Source organism: Adiantum capillus-veneris, chromosome 30 (genome assembly GCF_014529385.1).
Source record: "Adiantum capillus-veneris isolate H3 chromosome 30, ASM1452938v2, whole genome shotgun sequence".
NCBI lineage: Eukaryota > Viridiplantae > Streptophyta > Polypodiopsida > Polypodiales > Pteridaceae > Adiantum > Adiantum capillus-veneris.
Genome location: NC_140960.1, coordinates 93,991,266 through 94,014,817, shown reverse-complemented (window position 1 = coordinate 94,014,817; position 23,552 = coordinate 93,991,266). Strand labels below are relative to the sequence as shown.

The 23,552-nt window shown below is 45.4% G+C and overlaps 1 protein-coding gene across 1 annotated transcript in view; it reads right to left on the bottom strand.

Annotated features, from left to right (window-relative positions):
• LOC147418427 (Peptidyl-tRNA hydrolase II (PTH2) family protein) overlaps positions 1–23,552 on the bottom strand; it is an 88,312-nt gene that overhangs the window by 20,625 nt on the left and 44,135 nt on the right. The window contains exons 3-4 of the mRNA XM_086507462.1: positions 10,067–10,127; positions 9,792–9,828 (exon numbers count right to left, since the gene is read on the bottom strand). Of these exons, the coding sequence (XP_086363588.1) occupies positions 9,792–9,828; positions 10,067–10,127 (98 nt within the window). The remainder of the gene's footprint in view (positions 1–9,791; positions 9,829–10,066; positions 10,128–23,552) is intronic.

The following is a 23,552-nucleotide window of genomic DNA, read 5'->3' as shown; positions in this document are numbered from 1 at the left end:
CAGTGTCAGAACCAGAGATCAGTGCCGACTGGTGAGTTTAGGCAAACCAGCTTAAGATGCTACACTGATCCTGAACAAAAACACGGGAACATACCCGGAAACACACGGGAACATACCCGACAATACTTATCCATTATCAATTTATATACAGATGATCCAACTCACTGGTTAGCATCATCACTTGGACCATATAAAGATACTGCAAGTAACCATACCACATGCCAATCCTTCTCAATGCAATCATCAATATACTCTACATGAAATACTTTCACTCATGAAAGCCATCAATGTCAATAGTTCATTACAAAATCCAACCAAAACATTGTACGATTGCTCCTTACCATCAAGGAATCAAGTTGTCTCCCCTACAATCACGATTAGGCAACAAGCAAGCATCACAATGTATTTTCCATCCTCAAGATGTCATAAGCTCGCATGTCCGCATGTTCGGGCCATACACAGTCTAAATTATATCCAAACATAAAAAGATCTCTCTTTTTGAACATATAAATCAATCCAGATTGGTACCATAACCTTATACCAACAAGGAGAATCAAATTCGGACTCCAGTTCTCTCCTTAGCATGCATGGGAGAAAAAAAACACAGACGAAAACCTATAGACTTGGCATACAACGTGAATCTACCTTGGAACATCAAAATATGATTTTGAAAGTATAATTCATCTCATCTCAATACCCTAATCGTGCTTCAACAAACCAAATTGAATTTGGATAAGTTTTAGTGATTTTACCTCCATGCATCAAAAAACGCAAAACTGGCATGCAAAACTGACGAAAATTTATAATTCATATCTCTATACACATGTAGACCTTTTCTAATTATCTTATTCTTACGGGCTGATAAGTTTCACCACATTTCGATAACAAAAACTACTAATTTACCCATAAAAAACAGTTTCTCCTTCCCGAAAACCTATCTAAAACAGACCATTGCTCAAAAAAAATGAAATAACTCAAAATCGATGCAGAATCAGCTTACGGTCGTGAGACCACAAATCGAAGAGGATAAAATTTCGGTCATCCCTTCACCAATAGAATTTTCATCCGAGGTTTGTAATAGGAGATATTTTTAATTTAAAAGAAATTTTTTTATCATTTATGCAATTTTGAACATCTTCTTACCTTGATCCTTCCCACACGCATGCCTAATTCCTTATGCGCAATCAGCCATAAATCATTAGTTAAACCACATTACGACAAAATTCTTATGGACATAAAGTTGGAAGAGTAATCTTATGATTACCTCTAGCGTAGATGTACGTTCTCTGCGTAAGAGGAGACCGGAAGAATCGCATACACATTTCTCTTTCGAAGGAGACACACAGATAAGAATTCACTGTAATTCAATCCGATTATGCGACAATTAGGAACGCGCAAAGGTGTGTATCTCACATACCTTCTTTGAGTAATGAAGAGGAGTACTCCCATGAAGAAGATGACGACTGCCTACGAGCGCCTCCTCGAAAGATCGCTTGCCTTGCGAGGAAGAAGATGGGAGAAGCCAAGTAGAAGCCCTACAAGAAGCTCTCTATGCTCAACTCTCTTTGTAGAGCCTTCCCACTCTCTTTACGATGCTCTATAGCTCTCCCAGAATTGCTCTCCCAATTTCTAGCGCTAGTTTTTGGCCTCCTCCTTTTGTAGTAATCTTCACAAACCCACTAAGGTTCTCTTGAGTTATTGTGTGGTGCAATTCCTCATGCTATTCGGAGTTCCTGTTCATAGTGTAAGTGCATGGCTTCCTTTCCCGCGTAATCCTGGCTTCTCGCAATCTATTTGGTTTATCACTCGTAATACTCGGGCTCCTCATGTTGGTTAATTTGTCTCGCGGGATGTCCCGTAACATATTTTTGTTTTTGAGCAGTTACGATTAATGCGCGTCTTCTTAGTAGCAAAAGGCGATTTTTATTTTCCCAGCACCACTGGCATTGTTTTTTTTTTTTTTTTTTTTTTAATATGTGATCTTCAAACAAGATAAAATTTATACAACAACAATAATAATAAATAAATTTGAATTAGTCTTCATAATTGATCAGAGAGATAGTTTAATTATTTTTATTTTCATTTTATCTATTTATTTATTTTTAAAAATTCAGGGATCTTAGATCCTAGATGATTCTCATCTTATTACAACAAAGGATAATACTTTTGATATCCAACCAAAACATATCTTACAATCAGGAGACAGAACACTCAGAAATCGCTCTATTAGGGAACACCTCATCAAATGGACAGGTTATCCTCATGAAGATGTCACTTTGGAATGTGAAGATAATCTTCTCATTGATTACCCCACCTTCTTCTCGAGGTGAGGACACCTCGAATTTTGCAGCTTTGGGAGGATGTAAGATCTTGTACTACTACACATAGACAATCACGGATTATCTTTCGCCGCCTAGTGCGACGAAAGAAGAGGGCTTACCTATCTCAGTAGAGCGTGATCTGTATCAGCTATTTATGAGTCAGGACTCTAGTGAGGCATGGAGGCTTTTCAATGAGCACTCTCCACCACCAGCCATCACTTCCACAGAGACATGGCAGAATATGCTACATCTCTCTATACAACATCAGGGCAGCCACCTTTGCATGTCTCTCCAGAGGCATGCCCAGAGACATGTACTTTCGTTACTGCTAAGAGGGTAAGGAAAGCCATTGACACGATGAAGACAAGAAGAGCACAGGATCATGATGGTTGGTAGCAGAGCACTTCATCCACGCCAGAGATATGCTTGCAGAGCCTCTTGCTATGATGTTTAATAGAGCCATGCATGAGGGTTTTCCTAAGACTTGCAATATGTCCACGATTGTGCCTATCTTCAAGTTAGGAGATCCTATGCTTCCCGGAAATTACCGCACCATCATATTTGGTCACACTCTGGCTAGGCTATATGCATCAATTCTTGAGCATGAGTTGAGTGGATTGAACGAGAGAGAGAGGGTATACGGGTAGCAGGACAAGAAGTGTTCAGGAGAGGTTTCTCCACTCTTGACCAGATTTTGACACTCAGAGCCATTATTGAGAAGGGTAGACACCATGGCAAGAGGATTTATTGCACCTTTGTGGATTTCTGCAAAGCCTTTGATACAATGCCACGAGCTAGACTCATACGCAGATTGCAGGCCATGGGGGCACAGAGTTGATTTGGGGGATCTTAGCTTTATACAGGACAGTGGTAGGATGGGTACGCACTACTCAGGGCATGTCCGACATGGTTCACTCCACCATTGGGATGAAGCAGGGCTGTCCTCTATCTCCGACTCTCTTTGGGATATATGTAGATGAGTTTTCAGATTATGTACAGACAGAGGATGATAGAGGTGCTCAACTTGCAGGGACGTGGATTCCGTTGTTATTATATGTTGATGATATTGTACTGATCACAGATTCTCCAGAGGGGATGCAACGTCATTTGGATGCATTGCATGTATTTGCACAAGACACTCGATTGTCTGTGAACCTTAGTAAGACCAAGGTAATGGTATTTAACACTACGGCGGAGTGGGTAAGGAGGTTTGCCCCCACTTTTACATATGGTCGAGAGCAAGGTTGCATCCATACGTACGTACTGAACCATTCAGTACGGTACAACTGTAAGGTACGGTGCTATACGGCCAACTTAAAAAAATTGGAGGAAATCAGCGATGAGTGTACGGATTTTGGCAGACAGTTTTTGGCAAGCCCTTTTGTGTGGTTTATGATTTATGCCACGGCTTAAAACTTTGGGGTGCACCTATTATAATTTCCATAGTGCAGATTTGTGCAGAGACCTTCACAGACAGTCACACAGAGGCTTCTACTTGAGACTTTCCCGCATAGAAAGGTAAGCTCCACTCTCCCATATGCTCCTTCCACTCTTTCTTCCTACGTTGCGCGTACTCTTTGCGACCCCCCACCCTCTCTGAGCATTTGTGAGTCTAAATTTTGAAAGGTCTGTGAACTCAATTTCAATATATTATGGTTTTTTTACAAATGGTACGTACCTATTACGGACCTGAAAGGTGGTTCAGTACAGAAGTACATTCCGTACGTATCTTAAGCATGTCGTACACTACGTACCTTTCCACCTTGGTCGAGAGTGTAATAGGACTTATTTTGCAAAGATTTTGCTTTATCTTTTGTTTGGAGTAAAATTCGTTCATTTAAAAGTTTTTCCATAGTCTAGGATTTTATTCTGATTGTTTCCGTGAAGTTTCAAATTTTGACCCGGGACACCTCTTGGGAGCCAGTTTTGAGGGTGTTAAGGTCAAAATTTGGAAATGTTTGGTATGTAGAAAATGTAGTCCTTAATATGAGAAAAAATATTCCTTCTTTGAGTTTCCTCAGATTCCTTCATTTTGATGCTCGTTTCAGCCCGTAGATCAAGAAAAAAGTGAGAAAATGCTGTTTTACGCTGTTTTTGTAGAAATTGACAACTTTCAGGTAAGTTTTCGGCCAAACCGAGCAGGATATGGATTTTTCGCATCACACGACTATTGAAGAGCTCGACAAGACGCGCGAATTCATATGAGACAGCCCCGAGCAAATTTGAAACCGTTTGGGAGCTACGGGTCACTGAAAACGGCCAGGAATTTTAGGACTCACGTGGGATGTTTTTTAGCGGCTCTTATGTGTTCATGTGCAGGACACTTCTTTTCAAGCCTAATTTTGGGCCGTTTTGCTAAAGAAAGAAGGAGAGGACGAAAATAGCCACTTTTTTGCAAGGAAGACGGCCGCCATAATCAGAAGGAGGCTGTTCACCTGTGATGGCAGACTGAGATTGTGATTGTGAATGAGAGTGAGAGTGTGATTGAGAGTGCGATTGAGATTGAGAACTGTGCACAAGATTGAGAGTTGTGCACCACATGACATTGTTAGGGCGGAGCTCACTCCTCCTCTATTGGTAGTGGAGGCATCAGTTTCATTTATGCATAGCACCTAGGCTCTCCCTAGAGACAGATATGCTCAATTAGCACAAGAGTCTTCACGACAGCTTGTATTGCAGGGAGATAGATCACGTTGGTATGCAAAGATGGCATCTTGGTTTCAGTTACATCGCCTTTAGTATGGATCGGCTACCCCCATCAGTACTCTATGGATGCACCCTCCTCCTCTCTCACTAGGGTAGAGATTACCAGGCTCATCAGACAGGACTTGATTCAATAGGATACGAAGGACATGGATACAGCCTACACAAGAGTTGGGTACGAAGATGGCTTTCTATAGAGAGCATCTTCTCCAGCTTACGAAGGATGGTTTTGTGATCAGACCAGGATACATAGATACTTATCTATCCCACGGGATACGATGTGCTATAGGTCAGATATGCACATCCTCACATCAGCTAGAGATCGAGACAGACGGATTTAGAGGAGTACCCGCCGAGTCCAGGATTTGTCAGGTGTGCCAGATAGAGCCCGAGACAGAGCTACATTACATGTCACTGCCCAGTATACTATGAGATACGAGGCCTCTTTCACCGTCTATTCAGAGAGGCTTTTGGGCCACTTTCTAGAGTCATGAGATACCAGGATTAGAGATGCCTCAGATTATACTTACTGGAGATTCGCAGACACAGAGAGGACCTCTTGAAGAGGGGCAAAATGAGAGAGATCCAGCGACAGCGGCAAATTACAGATTTATTTCAGTCACAGACAGAGGAGTTCGAGCACCCCCCACAACATAGCAACACCAAAGGCATACTGCTTGATCGGGCGATAGAGTTGGGGGGATCCCGTCACCCACGGATGAGGGGGCCCTCTCGACATCGACGCAGATTGCGACAGAGGATCCATACCATACTAGCGCGACATAGGAGCCGTCCCGACAGAGTGCTTACCTTGGAGGACATTGAACCTCAATAGCTTTTTGGATACTGATGTATATGTGTCACGTGCACATCTAACCCTATGTATATGTGGACAAGCTACTTCATGACAGGGGTTCAGTTAGCCTAGCTTAGGAAGTGTTTTGGCACTTTTGTGAGTCTGTTCGCAGACCGTGCATGTCCAGGCACTTAGAGTAGATGTATATCCTCTGGTTGCACACAGCATGATCATCATATTACCATCAGAACCCATCAGAAGCATTTTTACAATGCACAGACCTATTTTCCCTATTTTAGCCATTTTTCACTTATTATTAAGAAGTGACTTTGTTGGGAAACTGGGTAGGGCAATTTGACCAAGCCAATATATAAGAAAGGCTAGCGCTAGCACTTTCTGGTAGAAGAGACAGCAGACCTCATCTGAAGTGCACCTTCTCAACAAGACCGGCAGAGGACATAGCGTTTTCAGCCACCAAAGACCAACCAGCGTTTTTCATCAACTGCAGAACAAGCCTAGCATTTTCAGCAGCAGATCAGCCTGGCGACAACAGATCCCATAACGTTTTTGCAGTAGATGAGCAAATCAGCCTAGCATTTTTGGAGTTACAGATCAACCCTAGTGTTTGCAGTTTACTGACGGCAGATCCCAGATTTGCATCAGTGTTTTCAGTTTACAGCAGTTATCCTCCGCACCGCAGCCCCCAAACCTCGCAGCCCTCACCTTCCCGCAGCAGATCCCCGTCGCACAGTCAGATCAGCCAGCTGACCATGCGGCATTTGCAGATTGAGCCCGCTATTCGCAGATTTCAGCATCTGTGTTTTCAGCGCATTGTCGTTGCATCGTCGTCATCGCCGTCGTCACCGACATAGAGTCAAAATTCAGCAAACACAAGATTTGCAGATTTCAGCCCTTAACGTTTTCAGTTTTCAGCCCGTCTCGTCGTCATCGTCGGCAAGACCATTGCATTCAGACCATTGTAGAGATTTGTGCAATCAATAGTAGACCGCTCTCGCCATAGAGAGTGGGGCCTTCGGAGGAGGTTTTGCCAACATTCTAGTGTCGTATTCTTCTCTCCCTATCTCTCAGTCTCAGCACCTTCATTCACAGTGTTTACCCACTTGTTTGTGATCATTTGCACTCTCTCACTGAAGGGGCGGAAGGCTCTCCCTTCCGTAAGTAAAAGAAACCCTTGAGCACAGTTCGGAGCATTCATCTTGAGCAAAGTTCAACATTCACTTCCGCTGTACCTTACAATATGTATATGATTCCTCTATTGTCAGAGAGCTCCATTGTATCAGCTCACCCTTCGTATTCCCTTTGTATCAGCTTTCACCCCACCCCTACCCACTATTTTCTTTTCAGTTCTTTGTACTCTTTGTACCCGGACCTAATATTAGATTCACCACATGTAACCTTTTGGTCTCATAGGTCATTTTGGCCTTTTGAAGATGTTAATATTACATTTCATCTCTCTCTCTCTCTCTCTCTCTCTCTCTCTCTCTCCCTCCTACTCCTACATTCACTTATAATCAGGAGATTGTAGAGTACATAGATGCATACACTTATCTTGGGGTAGCCTTCACTGGGCCAAAGTTTTCTTTGAAGAGAGCAGCAAAGACTAGACTGACCAGAGCGTATGCGGCCTTGGGAGGATTGGAGAGGATATGTTCGCAGGTTCAATTCCAGGAACCCCAAACAAAGCTCTGGCTCTTTGATACCTTGGTAGCTTTAGCTATGCTCTATGGGGTTCAGGTTTGGGGACCCTCTATGGGTCAGGATGGGTGGAGAGGTATGGAGAGGCCCTTGGTATCTATGATCTCTCGGCTGATTAGAGCCAAGGCCTCCGTGCCACACGAGATCATTAGAGCGGAGTTAGCGGCTCCCCCATGGAGATAGAGGCGCTTACTCGATCAATCCCCTTTATGCACAGCTTATGGGATACTACTAGAGATAGATATGCTAGATTGGCCCTGAAGTCCTCCAGACAATTAGCTTTACAGGGGGACACATCATGCTGGTATGCACAAATGTCATCATGGTTCTAGATACATGGCTTCAGCATGGACAGCTTGCCTCCCTTCTAGCACCATGGTTGTCTCTTACATGGGTGGAGATTACTAGACTCATTCGCAAGGACCTGACCCAGTTGGACACCAAGAGGACATGGATAGAGCTGACATGGGAGTTGGGTACGAAGATGGCTTTCTATAGAGAGCGTCTTCTTCAACTTACAAGGGATGGGTTTGTGATTCGTCCCAGCTATATGGATACACATCTATCTCATTGGTTACGGTGTGCCATTGGTCAAATATAGTCATCTTCACACCAGCTTGAGATTGAGACTGGTAGATTCAGAGGGATACCAGCAGCTAGCAAGATATGCCGCCTATGCCATACAGAGCCAGAGACGGAGACACATTATATATGTCAGTGCATAGTGTATTACGAGATACGGGGTCGCTTCCACTGTCTATTCAGAGAAGGCTTCGGACCCTTCTCCAGAGTCATGAGCTATCAGGACCAGAGATGTGTTGGCATGTATCTACTTGAGTTACACAGGCACAGAGATAGTTTACTGAGGAGATCTGGAGAGAGACAATCCCAGAGACAGATTACTGATTTCCTCACACCAACAAATAGAGGAGCAGCCACCACTACAAAGCTCAGCTCATACTCACACCCGCGGTACTCTCATTGACCGAGCATTGGAACTAGGGAGATCCAGACGCCCTCGACTGAGGAGAGGAGCTTCACAACATCGACGGAGACTACAACAGAGGATTCGAGCCATACTATCTCGACATCCAAAGTACAGATGAGGAAGGATCCATCACCCATTGTATATCTCTCTCTTGTATTGGGCACCCATTGTATCAGTGATCACACATACCCCACACAATTCGAGCTAGTAGCACTTCTAGATTCATTTTAGTATTTATTTTTTTGTACTGTCTCATAGGTGATTTTGGCCTTATTAAGACGTTAATATATCATTTAATCATTTCCTCTCTCTCTCTCTCTCTCTCTCTCTCTCTCTCTCTCTCTCTCTCTCTCTCTCTCTCTCTCTCTCTCTCTCTCTCTCTCTCTCTCTCTCTCTCTCTCTCTCTCTCTCTCTCTCTCTCTCTCTCTCTCTCAAAAAAGTAAAGGGGACTGTGTTTCTGTTATACCAGATCATTTTCACGACTGTGAACCGTAACGCCAGAGATTCTAGTCCTTGTGAAAGTTTAAAAGCTAACAACTAAAGGCTATTATTTATGTTGCCCCCAATGGGAAACCGCGCCTTGGGGGGGGGGGGGGGGGGGGGGGTAAAGGAATTAGATCAAACAATAAAGGTTCACCTTTTTATAAGCTTTCTGGATGGCATGTTTGCAATTTCTTAAAATTATTTTGCCCATGCCTTGAGGATAGTTGACAAAAATTGTGACAAGCCTCCACTGTCTCAAATCAATCTCCATCTCCAAGACAAAACAGAACAACCCTCTCAAAATCTAGAGACCAACTTTTCTTAAAGTACAAAAACATCCTGCCATCAGTTACCAGAAACCACCAATAGGCCATATCTCTTCCGTCAGGGGACTATCAAGAAGGTATAATGGAGAAATAATCCCATCCCCATACACCATATCCTCAGTCTATACAACCTCAGGTAATAGGCAGGGTAAAAAAGCCAACAGGCACCTACATTGCCAGCACATACTGTCCTCATTAAGGTGTACCACAAGGCCTCAAGATGATTGTAACTTGCATATTGAATATACTAGGGTTGCATAAGCTGTCTACCACATAATAGAGATAAACTCTACCATTCTTTGAAATCCCTGTGCAATTACCTATTAGTGCTTACTAGGAGGACATCTTTAATTACCATGTTGGAACTTCAGAAATTGTCATCAAAGGACACAAAACCATGAGGCTAAAGCAACCGATGTTTTGTCTTGAGAATTTGAACACCTTCATAGGTGCAGTACCTTTGCATAAGTTCCTCGTAAATACCAACAGCAGCATCTGCAAATAATCAAAATGTTAATTGTACCAGAGAGATAATTTAGATCCAAGGGGTTTGCAGCTGAAGCTGTAAAACAGCTTACAAGACTAAATTATACAGCATAACTAAGGCCAAAGCAACAATTAACTCACCCTCAAAACCAAAGAAAGCTGTTATGGAAAGTGAATCTTTCGCACTCATTTTATTAACCTGATTTATATTACTTTAAGAATGCAAAAATCAGAACCAGGAGCTTACGTGCACATTGAGAGGCTATTTTGCCACTGCCCATCTTTAGATCTTGACGCACAACAAAGACCTGCAAATCATACGTGTATCCAATCACCTCCTGAGGGTTTTTTCTGAGGTGGCGTTAAACTCAAAAGTAATCTTTTCACGAAAGCAGAACATAGAGCTTCTATTAAGATATATGAAAAGATTGCTTGACTGAATCATTATACGCAAGCCCCACGAGGTTGCAGAAAGTGAGTGCCGACACTCAAGAACACCCCCTCCCCCGAACATAAACACACTCACACACAGGAAGGTCATACTTGACATTTGTTCTCACAAAAAACCTTTTTGCATCCAGATTGCCACATCAATAAAGTGGAGCACGTAGTTGAAAAGCAAAGGTACAAAATTTGATTTGGAAGCCCCATAGCAGCTAAGGTACGGGACGGGACGTTTTATACGGGGCATTTGATACGCGTACTAGATGTATTTTTCAAGGATCAAAATAGACTACGTTGGTTTTTTTCAAATATAATTTTTTTACAAGTATTATATTATATGGGTCCACACAAAAGGGTATAAAATTTATTGAAGTCAAATGTTGCACATGATTAAATGGAAAGTTGACATCTATAGACCCTAAAGTCTTAAGGCAAGAAGTCTATAAACTGCCCACGTTTTTTAACAAAGAAACGTAGTGAACTTTTTAAAACGTCCCGTTCTGTACTCTATTTAAAAAACGCATTTTTTAGCTGCTATGTCCAGGAAGCCTAGAAAAAGCAGGGATCATTTTTCTTGTCTTGCATAGTCTCTTCTATGCATCATTGCTTTCTTTATGGCCATTTTTTTTGTGAACCAATGATGATGTAGCAACCTTCATGGTTGAACAGGGCTGTATGGAGCTGTACAGACAGTTGGTGACACGGCAGTACAGTGAAGAGTGGCTGATGATGTGGCAGATTTTACAGAAATACTGATGTGGAAGGCGATACGCCCTGTTGACGTGGTAGGGTTCCATTGCAAATACATTTTTCCGCTGCTCCTACTTGGGCTGACTTGTGTGGTTTCTTTAATAGAAAAAGTTGTTTTTAGCAATTGCTTTTGTAGGTTGCTTTTAGCGATAGAAGCTATCAAAGTGCGGCCAACATGCCAGTTGTACTTGGACACTAAACGTTGTACGGTTTTGTTGGGACTTCAATATGATGAAGAAATACCGCCAAGGGGGCCTACTGTCACGAGCACGTGGCAATTGCTAATTACTGTCATGAGGACGTGGCAACTGCTAATTACTGTCACGAGGACATGGCAACTGCTAACCTTTAGTTGTTGGTTTCTTTTCGATGATTTTTATTTAATTTTTGGGACCCTCTTTTTGAAGTTGCAAATGGTCGGGCATTGTATGGCCACTGTGAAACGGCCGACGGCCGAGAGTTTCATCCGCAAACGGGAAGGCCATGTCGCCACGAGTTAGTCGTGCCGACCGGCACTGGAATCCGAGCAGTAAAAGTGTGTCTAGGCTCAGCTCAAAGTCATTTAGGCCCCCTCACTACACTTATAAGTCGGTGGGTACTAGGAATTAACTCAAAAGAGGCAAACTGGACACATGGCGGCTCGCGGTGCACTTGCCAAGCCCATCCCAGCTAGGGGCGCCCATTTTTGAGAGGGGGGTTGATTATTGCACTTCAGTGTGTTACAGCGTGTGTGAGTAGTTGGTGCAAGTGATGAAGCTTTAATGGAAAGCTTGCCTTCTCCCTTGCTCTATGTAGCGCGACGATTTGCTCTCGTGCATCTCTCTCTCCCCTTGGCACATATGGTAATGCCCCTCTAGTTGGGCTTCTCAGATGACCATGTACAGTTGTGGGGGTTTATGCGCGTTTGCCAAGGCAAGAGCCTTCTGAACAGGAACCGGATTAGCTAATTGCTAATCCTACACAGGTACGCACAATTCCATCGCAAAGGTTGCGAAAACGGAGAGTTTTCTCGCGTGAAAACTCGTCCGTTTCAAAGGGGAGCTGTCCCATTGCATGCCGGGGCACCTGACACGCATAGGCCTGCTCGCTCCGCCCAAAACGATCCAAAACAGAGGATTACAGCCTGCTGTGTTTTTCTGCAGGTTTAGAGTTTTGCACCTAAACTGCATGGCAATGCCAAGGGAGCCTCGGGAAAGCCTTGGGATGCGTAAGCAGGGCGGCATCTAACTGTGACTAAACAAGGAATTACAGCACGCTGAAATTGACCTGCAGTTCACTGAAAAGCTTCCAAACCGCAAGGGAAAGTGTCCTTGACGTGTACTTTTGACCTACAGGGATTTTGCATCGTTCTGCTGGCGAAATTGGGTCAAAAACCTACAATTACAGCCATGGACAGGTTTGGGCAGCTTGGTGAGAGTTAGGTGAAAGTGTTCGGATCGCTTTTTGCAATAAGAATAAAGAAATACCGAAAGGGGCGCCAGTTTTTGGGGCCAACAAGTTGTCGGCGTCTGCTTGGTAGCGCTCTAGCTTCCAAGCCATGTGTGTTCGAAGTGTTAATTCCAGTTACAAGTTTTATTTGCAAAGTTCTCTGTCCTAAAGTCTAAAGTAAAGTTTCGGGTGAAAGCCAAAGTCTACCGCCCTACGGGCCGGTTTCATGGTTCCGTTGCCGGGACAGAATCACTTTTTCCTCAAGAAGTGAGCCTCTGTTGGTTTTTGGTGAAGACATAGAGTACAAGAAGGCGGGATTCCACTATGGTCGACAAAGGGAGAGGCATTATGGAAGAGGGTTCCTCTTCGCAGGACAGGCACGCAATACCTACGGTATTCGAGGTTGGCAAGAGTTCACGGCCACCCCTATCTGTACCTTTTGTTGATGTGAATGCTCCACCAACGCAGGGCTTTATTACTAGGCAACTTGAAGATGAAGCATTTAGGACTCAATTGGTTGCCACTCTGAATGTTTTCACTCGACCGGTGTAGAACCCAAGGTTTATGGAGTTTTTGCAAGTGCCACCAGTGCCACAGTCGACAAGGCAACTCACACAGCCAATAGAGCCCATTGAGGCCCAAGCCCAGGTCCTTCATGCGTCCCAGGATAGGGAGCACTCGCACGTTGCGGAGTCTGTTAGGGCTCCAAGACGGGTTCTTTCCATCCATGAACAGGTGTCTAGGACACCAATTCCACAGGTTTTGCCAGTTCAGCCCGCCACCTTTCAGAGTACACATATTGCATTAAATGGACAGGGAACCAGTTTCCAACAAGTTCATCAAGTTTTTCCACCACCCAGGGTACATCCTAGGTATTTCTGAGGTGGATCTGTGTTCCAAAATATGGCTGGTTATGCGCCTGGAGACCAGAAATATATGCCAGGAACAGTGTTTGGGGGTATGCAAGGCATGATTCCAAACCCCGTGTATGGTAACATCGACATGCAACAAGGCTTTCAAAGCAACCAGGGTCACTTTGGGGTGCCACAGGGGAATTTTGGCATGGCTGGTTTTTCCAACCAGCAGCCATAGATGGCACCAATGACGCAAAATGCTAATGGCCAAGGAACGCCGATGATCCCTATTACAGTGCCCATGTTACAAAAAATTCCTTATGACAATTTGGGGGCATTGGAAAAGCCAAAAGCCTACAAAGAAGGTACAACTGTAAAGTTTGACACTTTCAACGACTTTGAGGATAAGGCAAAGGCTCTTACTTTCCTCCAGCAGTTTGATACAGCTTATGAAGGGGGGAATTTTACAGAGGCCTCTAAGGTCAGGAAAGCTGTCACTTTCTTGAAAGGCAATGCGCTTACATGGTGGACGACACTGTTGATGCAAGGACAAGCACCCGCCACATGGGTATACTTCAATCAAACGTTTGCATCTGCGAGCTTGTCAAATGAATTTGACTTCAAGCAAACGTTTGCATCTGCATGCATTGAGTCGATGTCATGACGGATTGGCACCAACTCACTGCGACTACTTGCAAGAGCCTACAGGAGTACAATTGGAGGTTTTGTAAAGCGTTGGTCTCAGTAACCTCCTACAGGTTTGTGCCAGTGACAGAGCAGATTGAGAAGTATTGTTGTGGGTTGTCTAAAGGGCTTCGAGCTTACTGTACAATACATTACAAATGGGTTGTGGACTTGGTCACAATGCCCTCAAGACTTTGGCAAATGAGATATTTGATGTTGGCAAGAGAAGGTTTGTCTAATCAAGTTGAAGGTCGTGCATTGAAGACAAAGAATACAAAAGTTATATGTAAATTCCTTCTTGAAGTTGTGATCTGCGGCTATGGATGTGTGGGAAAGCTAACTACAGATAGAAGAGAATTGGATGTTGAAGCATCAAGGGAATTCATCTCTAGGATGGGCATCAAACTAGCTTCAACTTGTGCTTATAACCCAGAAGGCAATGGCAAGAGTCAAACAGAGCATTCTCCAATAATTAAAGCTTTGGCTAAGGCTTGCGAAGGTAAGCTTGCAGAGTAGCCAAGGTTACTGTTGTTTGCATTTTTAGCTGACCGTACGACATATGGTTCAATCACTGGCTATATGCCTGTTGAATTGATGTATGGTCAAAAACTTGTGATGCTAATTGAAGACATGGTTCTTACATAGAATATATTACCATGGGAAGACGGAATGAGTGGCAATGGGAAGATGGAATGAGAAGAGAAGACCACCTTGCATTGCGCATACGCCAATTGGAAAGAAGGCATGAAGACATTGAGCTTACAAAAGCTCAACTAAAGGATGCAAGGTTGAAAAACAAAGACAGATTTGACAAGAGGCATAGGCTCAAACCAAAAGCGATTGAGGTAGTTGACAGGGTGTTGGTGTATGACAGTAGCCTTGAAAACCAGCGCTCTACGATAAGAAAGCTTGCAAAGAGATGGTTTGGTCCTTATGTTGATAAGCATCTGCATGGAAATACAACTTACACTGTGCGTGAGCTAGATGTGACAAAAATCAAAATTTCCATCACACGAAAAAGGATTAAATTGTTCAAAAGAAGAGGGGATACTGATCCATTTGATGCACAACCAAGTGAAGAGGATGATGGATCCAACTATATGCAAACTGAGGATGAAAGTGAAGATATGTTGTCTGACCATGAGTTTTGATGCTTAACAGACTATTGTGACACGTATCGGAGGATGTCCAAGTTTAGAGGGAGTGGACGTCGTGTCGTGGCACATACACAATGTGAAATAAAAACATTCACCTCACTTTTGATACTTTTTGATGCATGGGAATAAAAGCAATAGTGTACATATTGTGATCATCATAGCCACTGCATGATCACAAGGCCTGTGAGAGGCCATCGTGAAATAGCCTTGTACCGTAGAGGTGATCTCCAAGCAAATGCATCTGCTGCCCATGAAAAACGCTAGGGCTAATCTGCCTGCCTATGCATGATGCCCGCCATCAACAACAAACCCCACCTAGCTGCCCACCAAAAACGTTGGGGGCTGCCAAGGAAAAACGCTAGGGTTGCTGATCCAATAATGTGCTGCAAAAAACGCCAGGCTGATCACCATGGTTGATCTGCTGTAAGCCCCCTAGGGCACCCTAGGGAGGGCGCCCCCCCTCTGGCACTACAGCACACACTGCATCCAAGGTGACCCCCCCTGCTCCCTATATAGGGCCAACTCGTGGCTGCCTGACCCAGCCCTCAGCCCCTACGACTGGAAGTGAATGGGAAAAGCTGAATAGAAGGGAAATGGGCGGCAACAGCCCAAAGGGATCAGGGGAAAACAATGTGCCAAGGCTGGGAAAAATACTCCCAGCCTGCACGAGCCTGTATGGCCCTGGAACCAAGCCAAAACCCAAGGCTAAACATGGCTAAACACAACCCAACATGAGAAACCTACCTTGCACTCGCCAGGCACAGCCACAAAACAGCCCTCACTCCCTAACACCCCTCTCTGGGAGAAACTGGGACCGATTGGAAGAATCCACAGAGATGCTTGAACTCTAACACCCCCTCTCAGCTCCTGAAGAGGAAGTAGGACTAGAAAGCTAGAGTGAGCAATCTGCAAATTTGACGAGGATATCTACTACTCTGAACTCCGAGGTCGAATAATATGTGGTCATCATACCATCCAACCACTACCCCTGAAAGACGTCCGAGAAGTACTATTTGTCCGTTGAAAGTAAATCCAGCTCTATCAAGAATCTCCTCGAGCCAACCGACTCGAAAGTCGCACAACCAGCATCTGCAGAAGGTACTGCTACTGATTGCACCAAGAGAATGCATCAATACTGAGGGTAAAGGCATAAACTACTGGTATCCAGATCATTTCCCAACTCTAGAGTACTCCAACCTCGAGGAAAGAGTTGGAAATCTACACCTCCGTTCATATACCACATGCTAGAAACCAAGCTCCTACGGGAAGTCCAAAGAATGGGACAACCGAGGCTACTGAGGAATGATGTCCAATGACAAAGAACCAAAGAACTGCACCATACAGAATGATGAACTGCAAACTGTATCTTAAAGAACTTCATTGGAACTGAGTGAAAATTGCTTTTGATCTTCAACTGTCTGGAACACATCCCGAGGGAGTATCACCCCACTCTTAAAGTGAATCGGGAACAAACATCCGGCAGAAAGGAACACACATCAATACTGAGACTGCAGCTGACACGGCAAGATCAAGAGACCCTGCACCCAAGCTTTGCAAGAGAGGAACAAGGTGTTGTAGAAAGCAACCAAATAGACTGTCAATCATGTCTGCTACACATGGAACCACAAGAACTGTATGGAAGTTGTGTGCACAAACTGACTCCCAAGCGGGCTCCACATCCCCCTCTGAAGGGAGAACACCCGAACCATGGATAACTGTCGTAACTCTCCTACAGTCTTTGCCTGTGTAACTGGATCACCAAAGAGAGGTGAATCCGAAAGGAAATATACATGTGGAACCTAGAACCAAATCTGGGAGAACCAAGAAGGCCATCTCTCCACTTTAAAGAATGCCATGGCTAACTGTAACTAGTTCCTAGTTCGAGAAGGACTACTATCCATTTGTAAAAAATAACATGCCAGGCTAAGGATAAGGCAAGTAGAAAACGAGGATAGGAACTACTGCTTGGGAAGAGCAATCGTCACACCACAAATGCAAAAGTCGAAGCAACCACCGAAATGGCTAAGGAAAACATCCGCAAAGATACTAATTGCACTGTGGGCTAAAGCACATCATCCAAAGCCACCGAAAATGGGTAAGGAAACTGAGGTAACAACTGACTCAACCCACGTCGAAACTGAGCAAACACTGTCACTGAAATTTCCACAGCTAAAGCTAAGAACTCCCCCCAAGATAGGAAGCCTCCCTCTCGCTCAATCCTGGGAAAAGAGAATAAGTCACCAAAACAAAATCTAAGACAACCTGGAGTAAATTTGCTTCCTCTATAACTGAATAGAAAAACCTGAATCTCATGGAACTCGAGACTCAAAGAGAATCACACCATCGGTATCGGATTGCTAAGAATAGAGTAGCTAGGTTCTTGTTGGACCCCAACGGCTTCTTTGGCAAACATGATCCTCAAGTGTAGAGTTCGAGATGCTATGCAAGCTGGTCCACTCAGCTCGTGAAACGGAGCCACGATGTGGTAGATATTGCAGTTTGAAGTTAGAAGGTGTCTTCCTCCTACTATTGTAACTTGCTTCCCAAAAATCTTCGTCAAAATTGTCCTTTGTACTTGTGTTGAGAAGAATATACCCACAACTAAACTATGCAATCAATATCCAATACACGACATGACTCCAATACTCAAAGAAAGAGTAAAGGAACCAGCTCGGGGAACAAGCCCGTGAAGAACGTTGGGGCTAATCTGTAATATGCCAAAAAGCTAGGCAAAAAACTGCAAGGGGAAAAACCTGATATACTTGCCAGTTGTGGCAAGATCTGCACCCAAAGGCTGCCCCCAAGGTTGGAGCTCTCCAAAGGGATGTATGGAAGAAGCACCCAAATGTTGTTGGCTGCGGGAGTAGGAACTAGATGTCCCCATCAACTTTCGCCACTACATGCAAACCTGTCATCCAAAGGATCTCGACAAATTTGTTGTCGATCATCAAGACTACCACCCATAGAAGGTTGCAAACCTGTCCCAAAACTGGTGTTGACAAGCTCACAAGAATCATGAGTTGTCCCACAACTGGTACTGACAAGCTCACAAGAGGGCAAAGAAGTGACCAAATCTGTAGGGCCACACTATCACAGGGGAAAGAGAGAATATGGAGAAAAGAGAAGTCCACACTCTATCAAAAAACTCCTTCGATCTGTTGTCATTGTTGGCTAAGGGTCTCGCACCACATGCTCCACCTCTAAACCTCATCCAAGAAAGTCGGATGATCAAACAAGAAGTGGTTCAAGAAATAAAAGAATCCCCCTCTTCCTGAACCACATGCTCCACCTCTAAACCTCATCCAAGAAAGTCGGATGATCAAACAAGAAGTCATGCACCTTAACTACTGCATACCGGATAAGCAAGAGACCACTGAAGCCAGAACTGCAACTTCCATCCTTAAATGGACAAGTATAAACCAAAGAGCATCCTCTGCTTCAAGAAGGAAGGAGATCCCCCTCTATCGACTATGATCCACAATTTGGTACAAAAGTGCAACTGAATCATCAACGTGCTACCCATCGGATAGGTAGCTCCATCGACAATTTCAAGAAAGATGTGCATTTGCAAAAGGCACATCAAATCTGCCAATCCATCTCCTCGAAGAAAACAAAGCCATAGAAACCTCCTCCAAAAGTGTTGAAGAAGATCCTTCTGTTGTCCAAATGCTTCTCTCTGAAAAAGAACCTGGAAATGAATAGCTCCCCCTCTCGATCCAACAGCCGCATGCCTACTCCCCTTGCAGGAAGGCACGGTAACATGACTCCATCTGGGAAGAAACCACAGCAATCCAGCACTGCTACACAGCCTGAAGCCTCCATCGGGTTCCCCTCACTGGAGAGAGGTCGGGGTAATCAAGGGTAAAGACGAGGAAGTCGTAGACGAGGGTCCAAGGCCTCCACATACCCAAATCTGGCCCAAACTTGGAGAAAACCAGGAAAAACCAGCAAGCTTCTTCTCTCTCAATCATGTCCAAAACTGCACCGAATCGGCCAAATCTGAGCATCCAAGGTGGTCGTATCACCATAGGGCTCTGATACCATGTCAAAGGTGGCAGCGGAAGATGCAATGAAGACAAGAACTGGCTCGTGATCCGATGGGCACCTCGACTCCAATCTAGAACACCTACAATGCTAGACACATGAACAAGGCAAACCTGTGGAAAAGAGAGATCACTTATGTGGAAAGAGACGACATCTGAGAATGAGAGCGAGAGAGAGAGATCTAGGAAGGCTCTCCATGCTGATAACAATCTGCTCATACAAGTGACCAAGGGTGGTCCGACATAGAACTGACATGCCACCTGGATAGACCCGAGGTACACAACTACGACTAATTCTGACATTGCCAATTGCTCTTGCACATGAGACCACTGATATGGTCTCCACATGGGCATCACCTCCAACATGCTCATAAGAGCATAGATCTGGTGCATCTCCTCCTCGCTAGATCTAGATGTGGATCTCGATCTCGGATGAGAATCACAAGGCCTGTGAGAGGCCGCCGTGAGATAGCGTTGCACTGTAGAGGTGATCTCCAAGCAATGCATCTGCTGCCCATGAAAAACGCTAGGGCTGATCTGCCTGCCTATGCATGATGCCTGCCATCGACAGCAAACCCCACCTGGCTGCCCACTGGTTTCAATGATTTGTGATTTACTTCTAGGTGGAGTGATGTTTGTTAATGTCTGAAACCTCGGAACAACGCAAACCGGGTGTCTCATTCATGCATTAAAGCATTGGAATCATTTCATTTATGGGCATGAGTTTCTTGTTCGCACAGATCACGAAGCACTTAAATGGCTTCAATCCATGCCTAGTGCACATTGGAGTGATAGGCAAGCACGATGGTCTCAATTTTTTGAACAATTTGGTGGTATGATTGAGTATGTCCCTGGCAAAGCTAACCCTGTGGCAGACGCATTGAGTAGGAAAGGTCAAGTTCTCTCTTACATGCTTCTATCGCATCCCTCACCCCCGAAGAAGGAGAGATCAAAGCGGAAGCCAAGGAATCTCTCAAAGAGGAGATAACCAAAGCTCTCACCGCAAGCATCGAAGACAAATTGGAAGCCACCAAGGAAGGATGGGTCAAAGTAGTCAAGAAGAATATCAAAAAAGAGGCAAAGGAGGAAGCCCAAAAGGATGAGGCGTTCATTGTACACAACCATTGAGGAAGAGAAGATGCGCCAAGTCCGACATCTCAATGTACGAGTGACGGGCATAAAAGAAGAAGAGGGATCCACACCGGAGAGCGATGGGAAAGTCCTATGCACAAAACTCGGATACAAGGAAGAAGAGGAGCTACCCCTCTCCAAGGCTTGGAGAGCCGGCAAAGACTTAGAGAAAAAAGCCCTCATCCTCCAATTCACCGCCGAGGAGTCGTCTCGAACATCCTTCATCCGAAAGAGGGTTATCTTGAGAGGGCTAGAGGGCCTCCTATCTACCTTGACGACGACCTCACAAAGATGCAACAGGACCATCGCCGAACATGCATGCCTAGAGTCAAGAAAGCTCGTCATGAAGGGAAGAAGGCAGCATACCAAGATGGTAGGGTCATCATTGATAGCAAGACCATCGCATAGGGACTCGCGGCCTGTAGGACACATGAGGAGATCCACTTCGCGATTGGAAATTGTAACGGAGATCTATGGACACATCCAGAGAGCCTTGAGGAGGTGATGAGAGGACGAGACCTCATTCTTTTGACAAAGACACACGAGAGCCCAGAGCGGAGTCTATTGAGGATCAAGGGCTTTCAATGGTAGTCTTCACATCGAGGGAGCACTCGCCACCACACTACACGAGGGTCGGGAGGGGTTGCTACACTCTTCAGACAAGGACTCTAGAGCAAGATACACCTTGTTGCACAGGACCCACAGGCCCGTTACCTTTGGATCCGCTTTCAGCTATCATGGGATAGGATTATCTACATTGCTCTCTGCTACTTAGCCCCCTCAGACTCGAGATTTTCTACCACAGAGACGGAAGGGGAGAGGGAGGAGAGATCATCCCCATACACATGCATGTCAGATGAGATCATGGAGTACTCTACACTAGGAAAAGTCTTCCTTATGGGAGCCTTTGATGCCAGGACATGCAGGATTAGTGTGAGACGTACGACACAGAGGTTGAGCAGACACAGCTCGCATTACAGAGTACAACCATCATTTGATTAGATTAGGCTCTCAGCACCGTCTTGTTATTTATAACAGGATGGCACAGTGGCCCAATTCAGGAGGGCTGACACGCATACCACACGGAGTTGCAGCCCGGGGGGGGGGAGTATCATGGATTACATCATGGGATCCAAAGAGGCCACCAACCTACTTAGCTCTTTCACCATCCCACTCATACCTATTGGAGCCGATCACACCTATCTTGCACTCTCCCCACTAGCGACGCCACATCCTACACATCCATGACACGCACTCCACACCACGATCCATTTCACACTTGAGCTAACCCCCTTATACTCGACAGAGGTTGAGAAGGGACTCCTTTTACTCCACCCCTCTACACCACTACCTACACTTGCCTCCCATATCACATATATTCTTCAAACATCAGCCATCAGTTCTTTCCCGCACACCACCCATACACGCCACACTCCCTCCCCAGGGACTATACCACAGAACCGTTGGTATGATGATGAGTGCAAAGACCTCTACTGCTGGCTACGTGCGCAACGGACCCTTGGAGAGATCACTAATCGAGAGGCCAGACGCCAGATGAAGACACTCACGCGCCAAAAGCGACGAGCTTTCGAGGAGGCACAGGAGCTAGACCTATACCGCATGTTCATGAGCATGGACAGTGCCATAGCATGGTGCACCCTTCAGGAGCTACGACCGACTATTCCTATTGAGGATCCACAAGTATGGCACGATTTTGGAGAGAGACACTATGAGGTGCCGAACCAGCCTCCGATTCCACAACCACCCAGGCCTCGACTCACGAGCTCTTCCTTCTCACAGCAGAGATGGTCAAGAAGGCCATTCACCGGTTACAGCTCTGCCAATCATACGCAACCGCCACGATAGTCCCATTGATTGCACATGCATTCAAACGAGCTATAGTGGAGGGTTTCCCAGAGGAGTGGATCGGGCACACCATTGTGCCAATCCACAAGTCTGGAGACACCTTGGAACTAGGGAATTACAAGACTATCATAATTGGCCATACAATGGTCAAACTATATGGGGCAGTTCTTGAGGCTGAGCTTAGTTCATACGGGGAGGAGGCTCAGGGCCTACAGGCTGCTAGCCACGCACACGGCGAGCATTTGAGCCAGCTATACACATAGCAGAGTCTGGGTATGACAGAGCATGGTACACACACAAGTTAGAGCATGTTTCGGAGCACACGGCCGTGATCTTGAGAGTTTGCCACCTTTCCAGTACAACTCGACTCTCCCCACCTTCATCTCTCACGTAGTGAGACAAATATAGTGATCCTGTCGATCAATATGCAGCTCTATATCAAGCAGACTTGGATCACATTTCCCCTCCAACAGAAGATGTCACACTACAGAGATCATTTTCTTACCATACTCGAGGACGAATCCATACAGCAACCACGCTATATGGACACCTACATGCCACACAGCTCACGGTGGCGATTGGTTAGCTCGGAGTGTCATCACACAGGGTAGAGATCGAGGTGGGGCGAGCTCATGACATTCCCACGGAGGAGAGAGTCTGTCGTGTATGCAAAGAGGAAGTGGAGAGTGAGGAGCATTTTGTTTGCAGATGCAAAGCTTATGCTGATATTAAAGGCCGATACGAGCCACTATTAAGAGGTTAGCCTACCCTCCGAGAGATCATGCACTCTCAAGATCAGAGACAGTTGGGGCGCTACTTGCTAGAGGTACACAGGCACAGGGATACACCACCTACAGAGACCCAGGTGGGGGGGAGACAGTCACAGCTTACAAATTTCTTCTAGAGAGCTACATCCCCTCCACTCCCAGACCCGCTGAGGGGAGTGACCCTTCAGCAGGCTAAGACGAGTCGGTCAAGACGACGCCCGCGTGCTGCCGGATGCCAGGCCCCACGACTCCACTGCAGACAGATCAAGGAGATCCGGACACCCGAGCACATTGAGCTGTTGAGGAGAGACGAGCCCAGATGATGGCTCGCCCAACTACGTTCATTAGGGAAACCTTGCTCCCGACCTTCCCATGTACCACATTTTACATCCCCTCATTAGCACAGGATGGAGCTTGCTAGATTGATGCATTTGCATGGTTGTACTACAATGTGCACAGGCCCCAGGGAGTACAGGGCTGCCCCCTAGGAGGGGCAGTGGGCAAGGGGAGCAGATGAGCCCCAACGTTTTTCCCATTGAGCCCTAGCGAGTATAAATGGAGGTCTTGGACTACAAGCCCCTCAATCTTGCCAACACCAGCTGTGCAGCT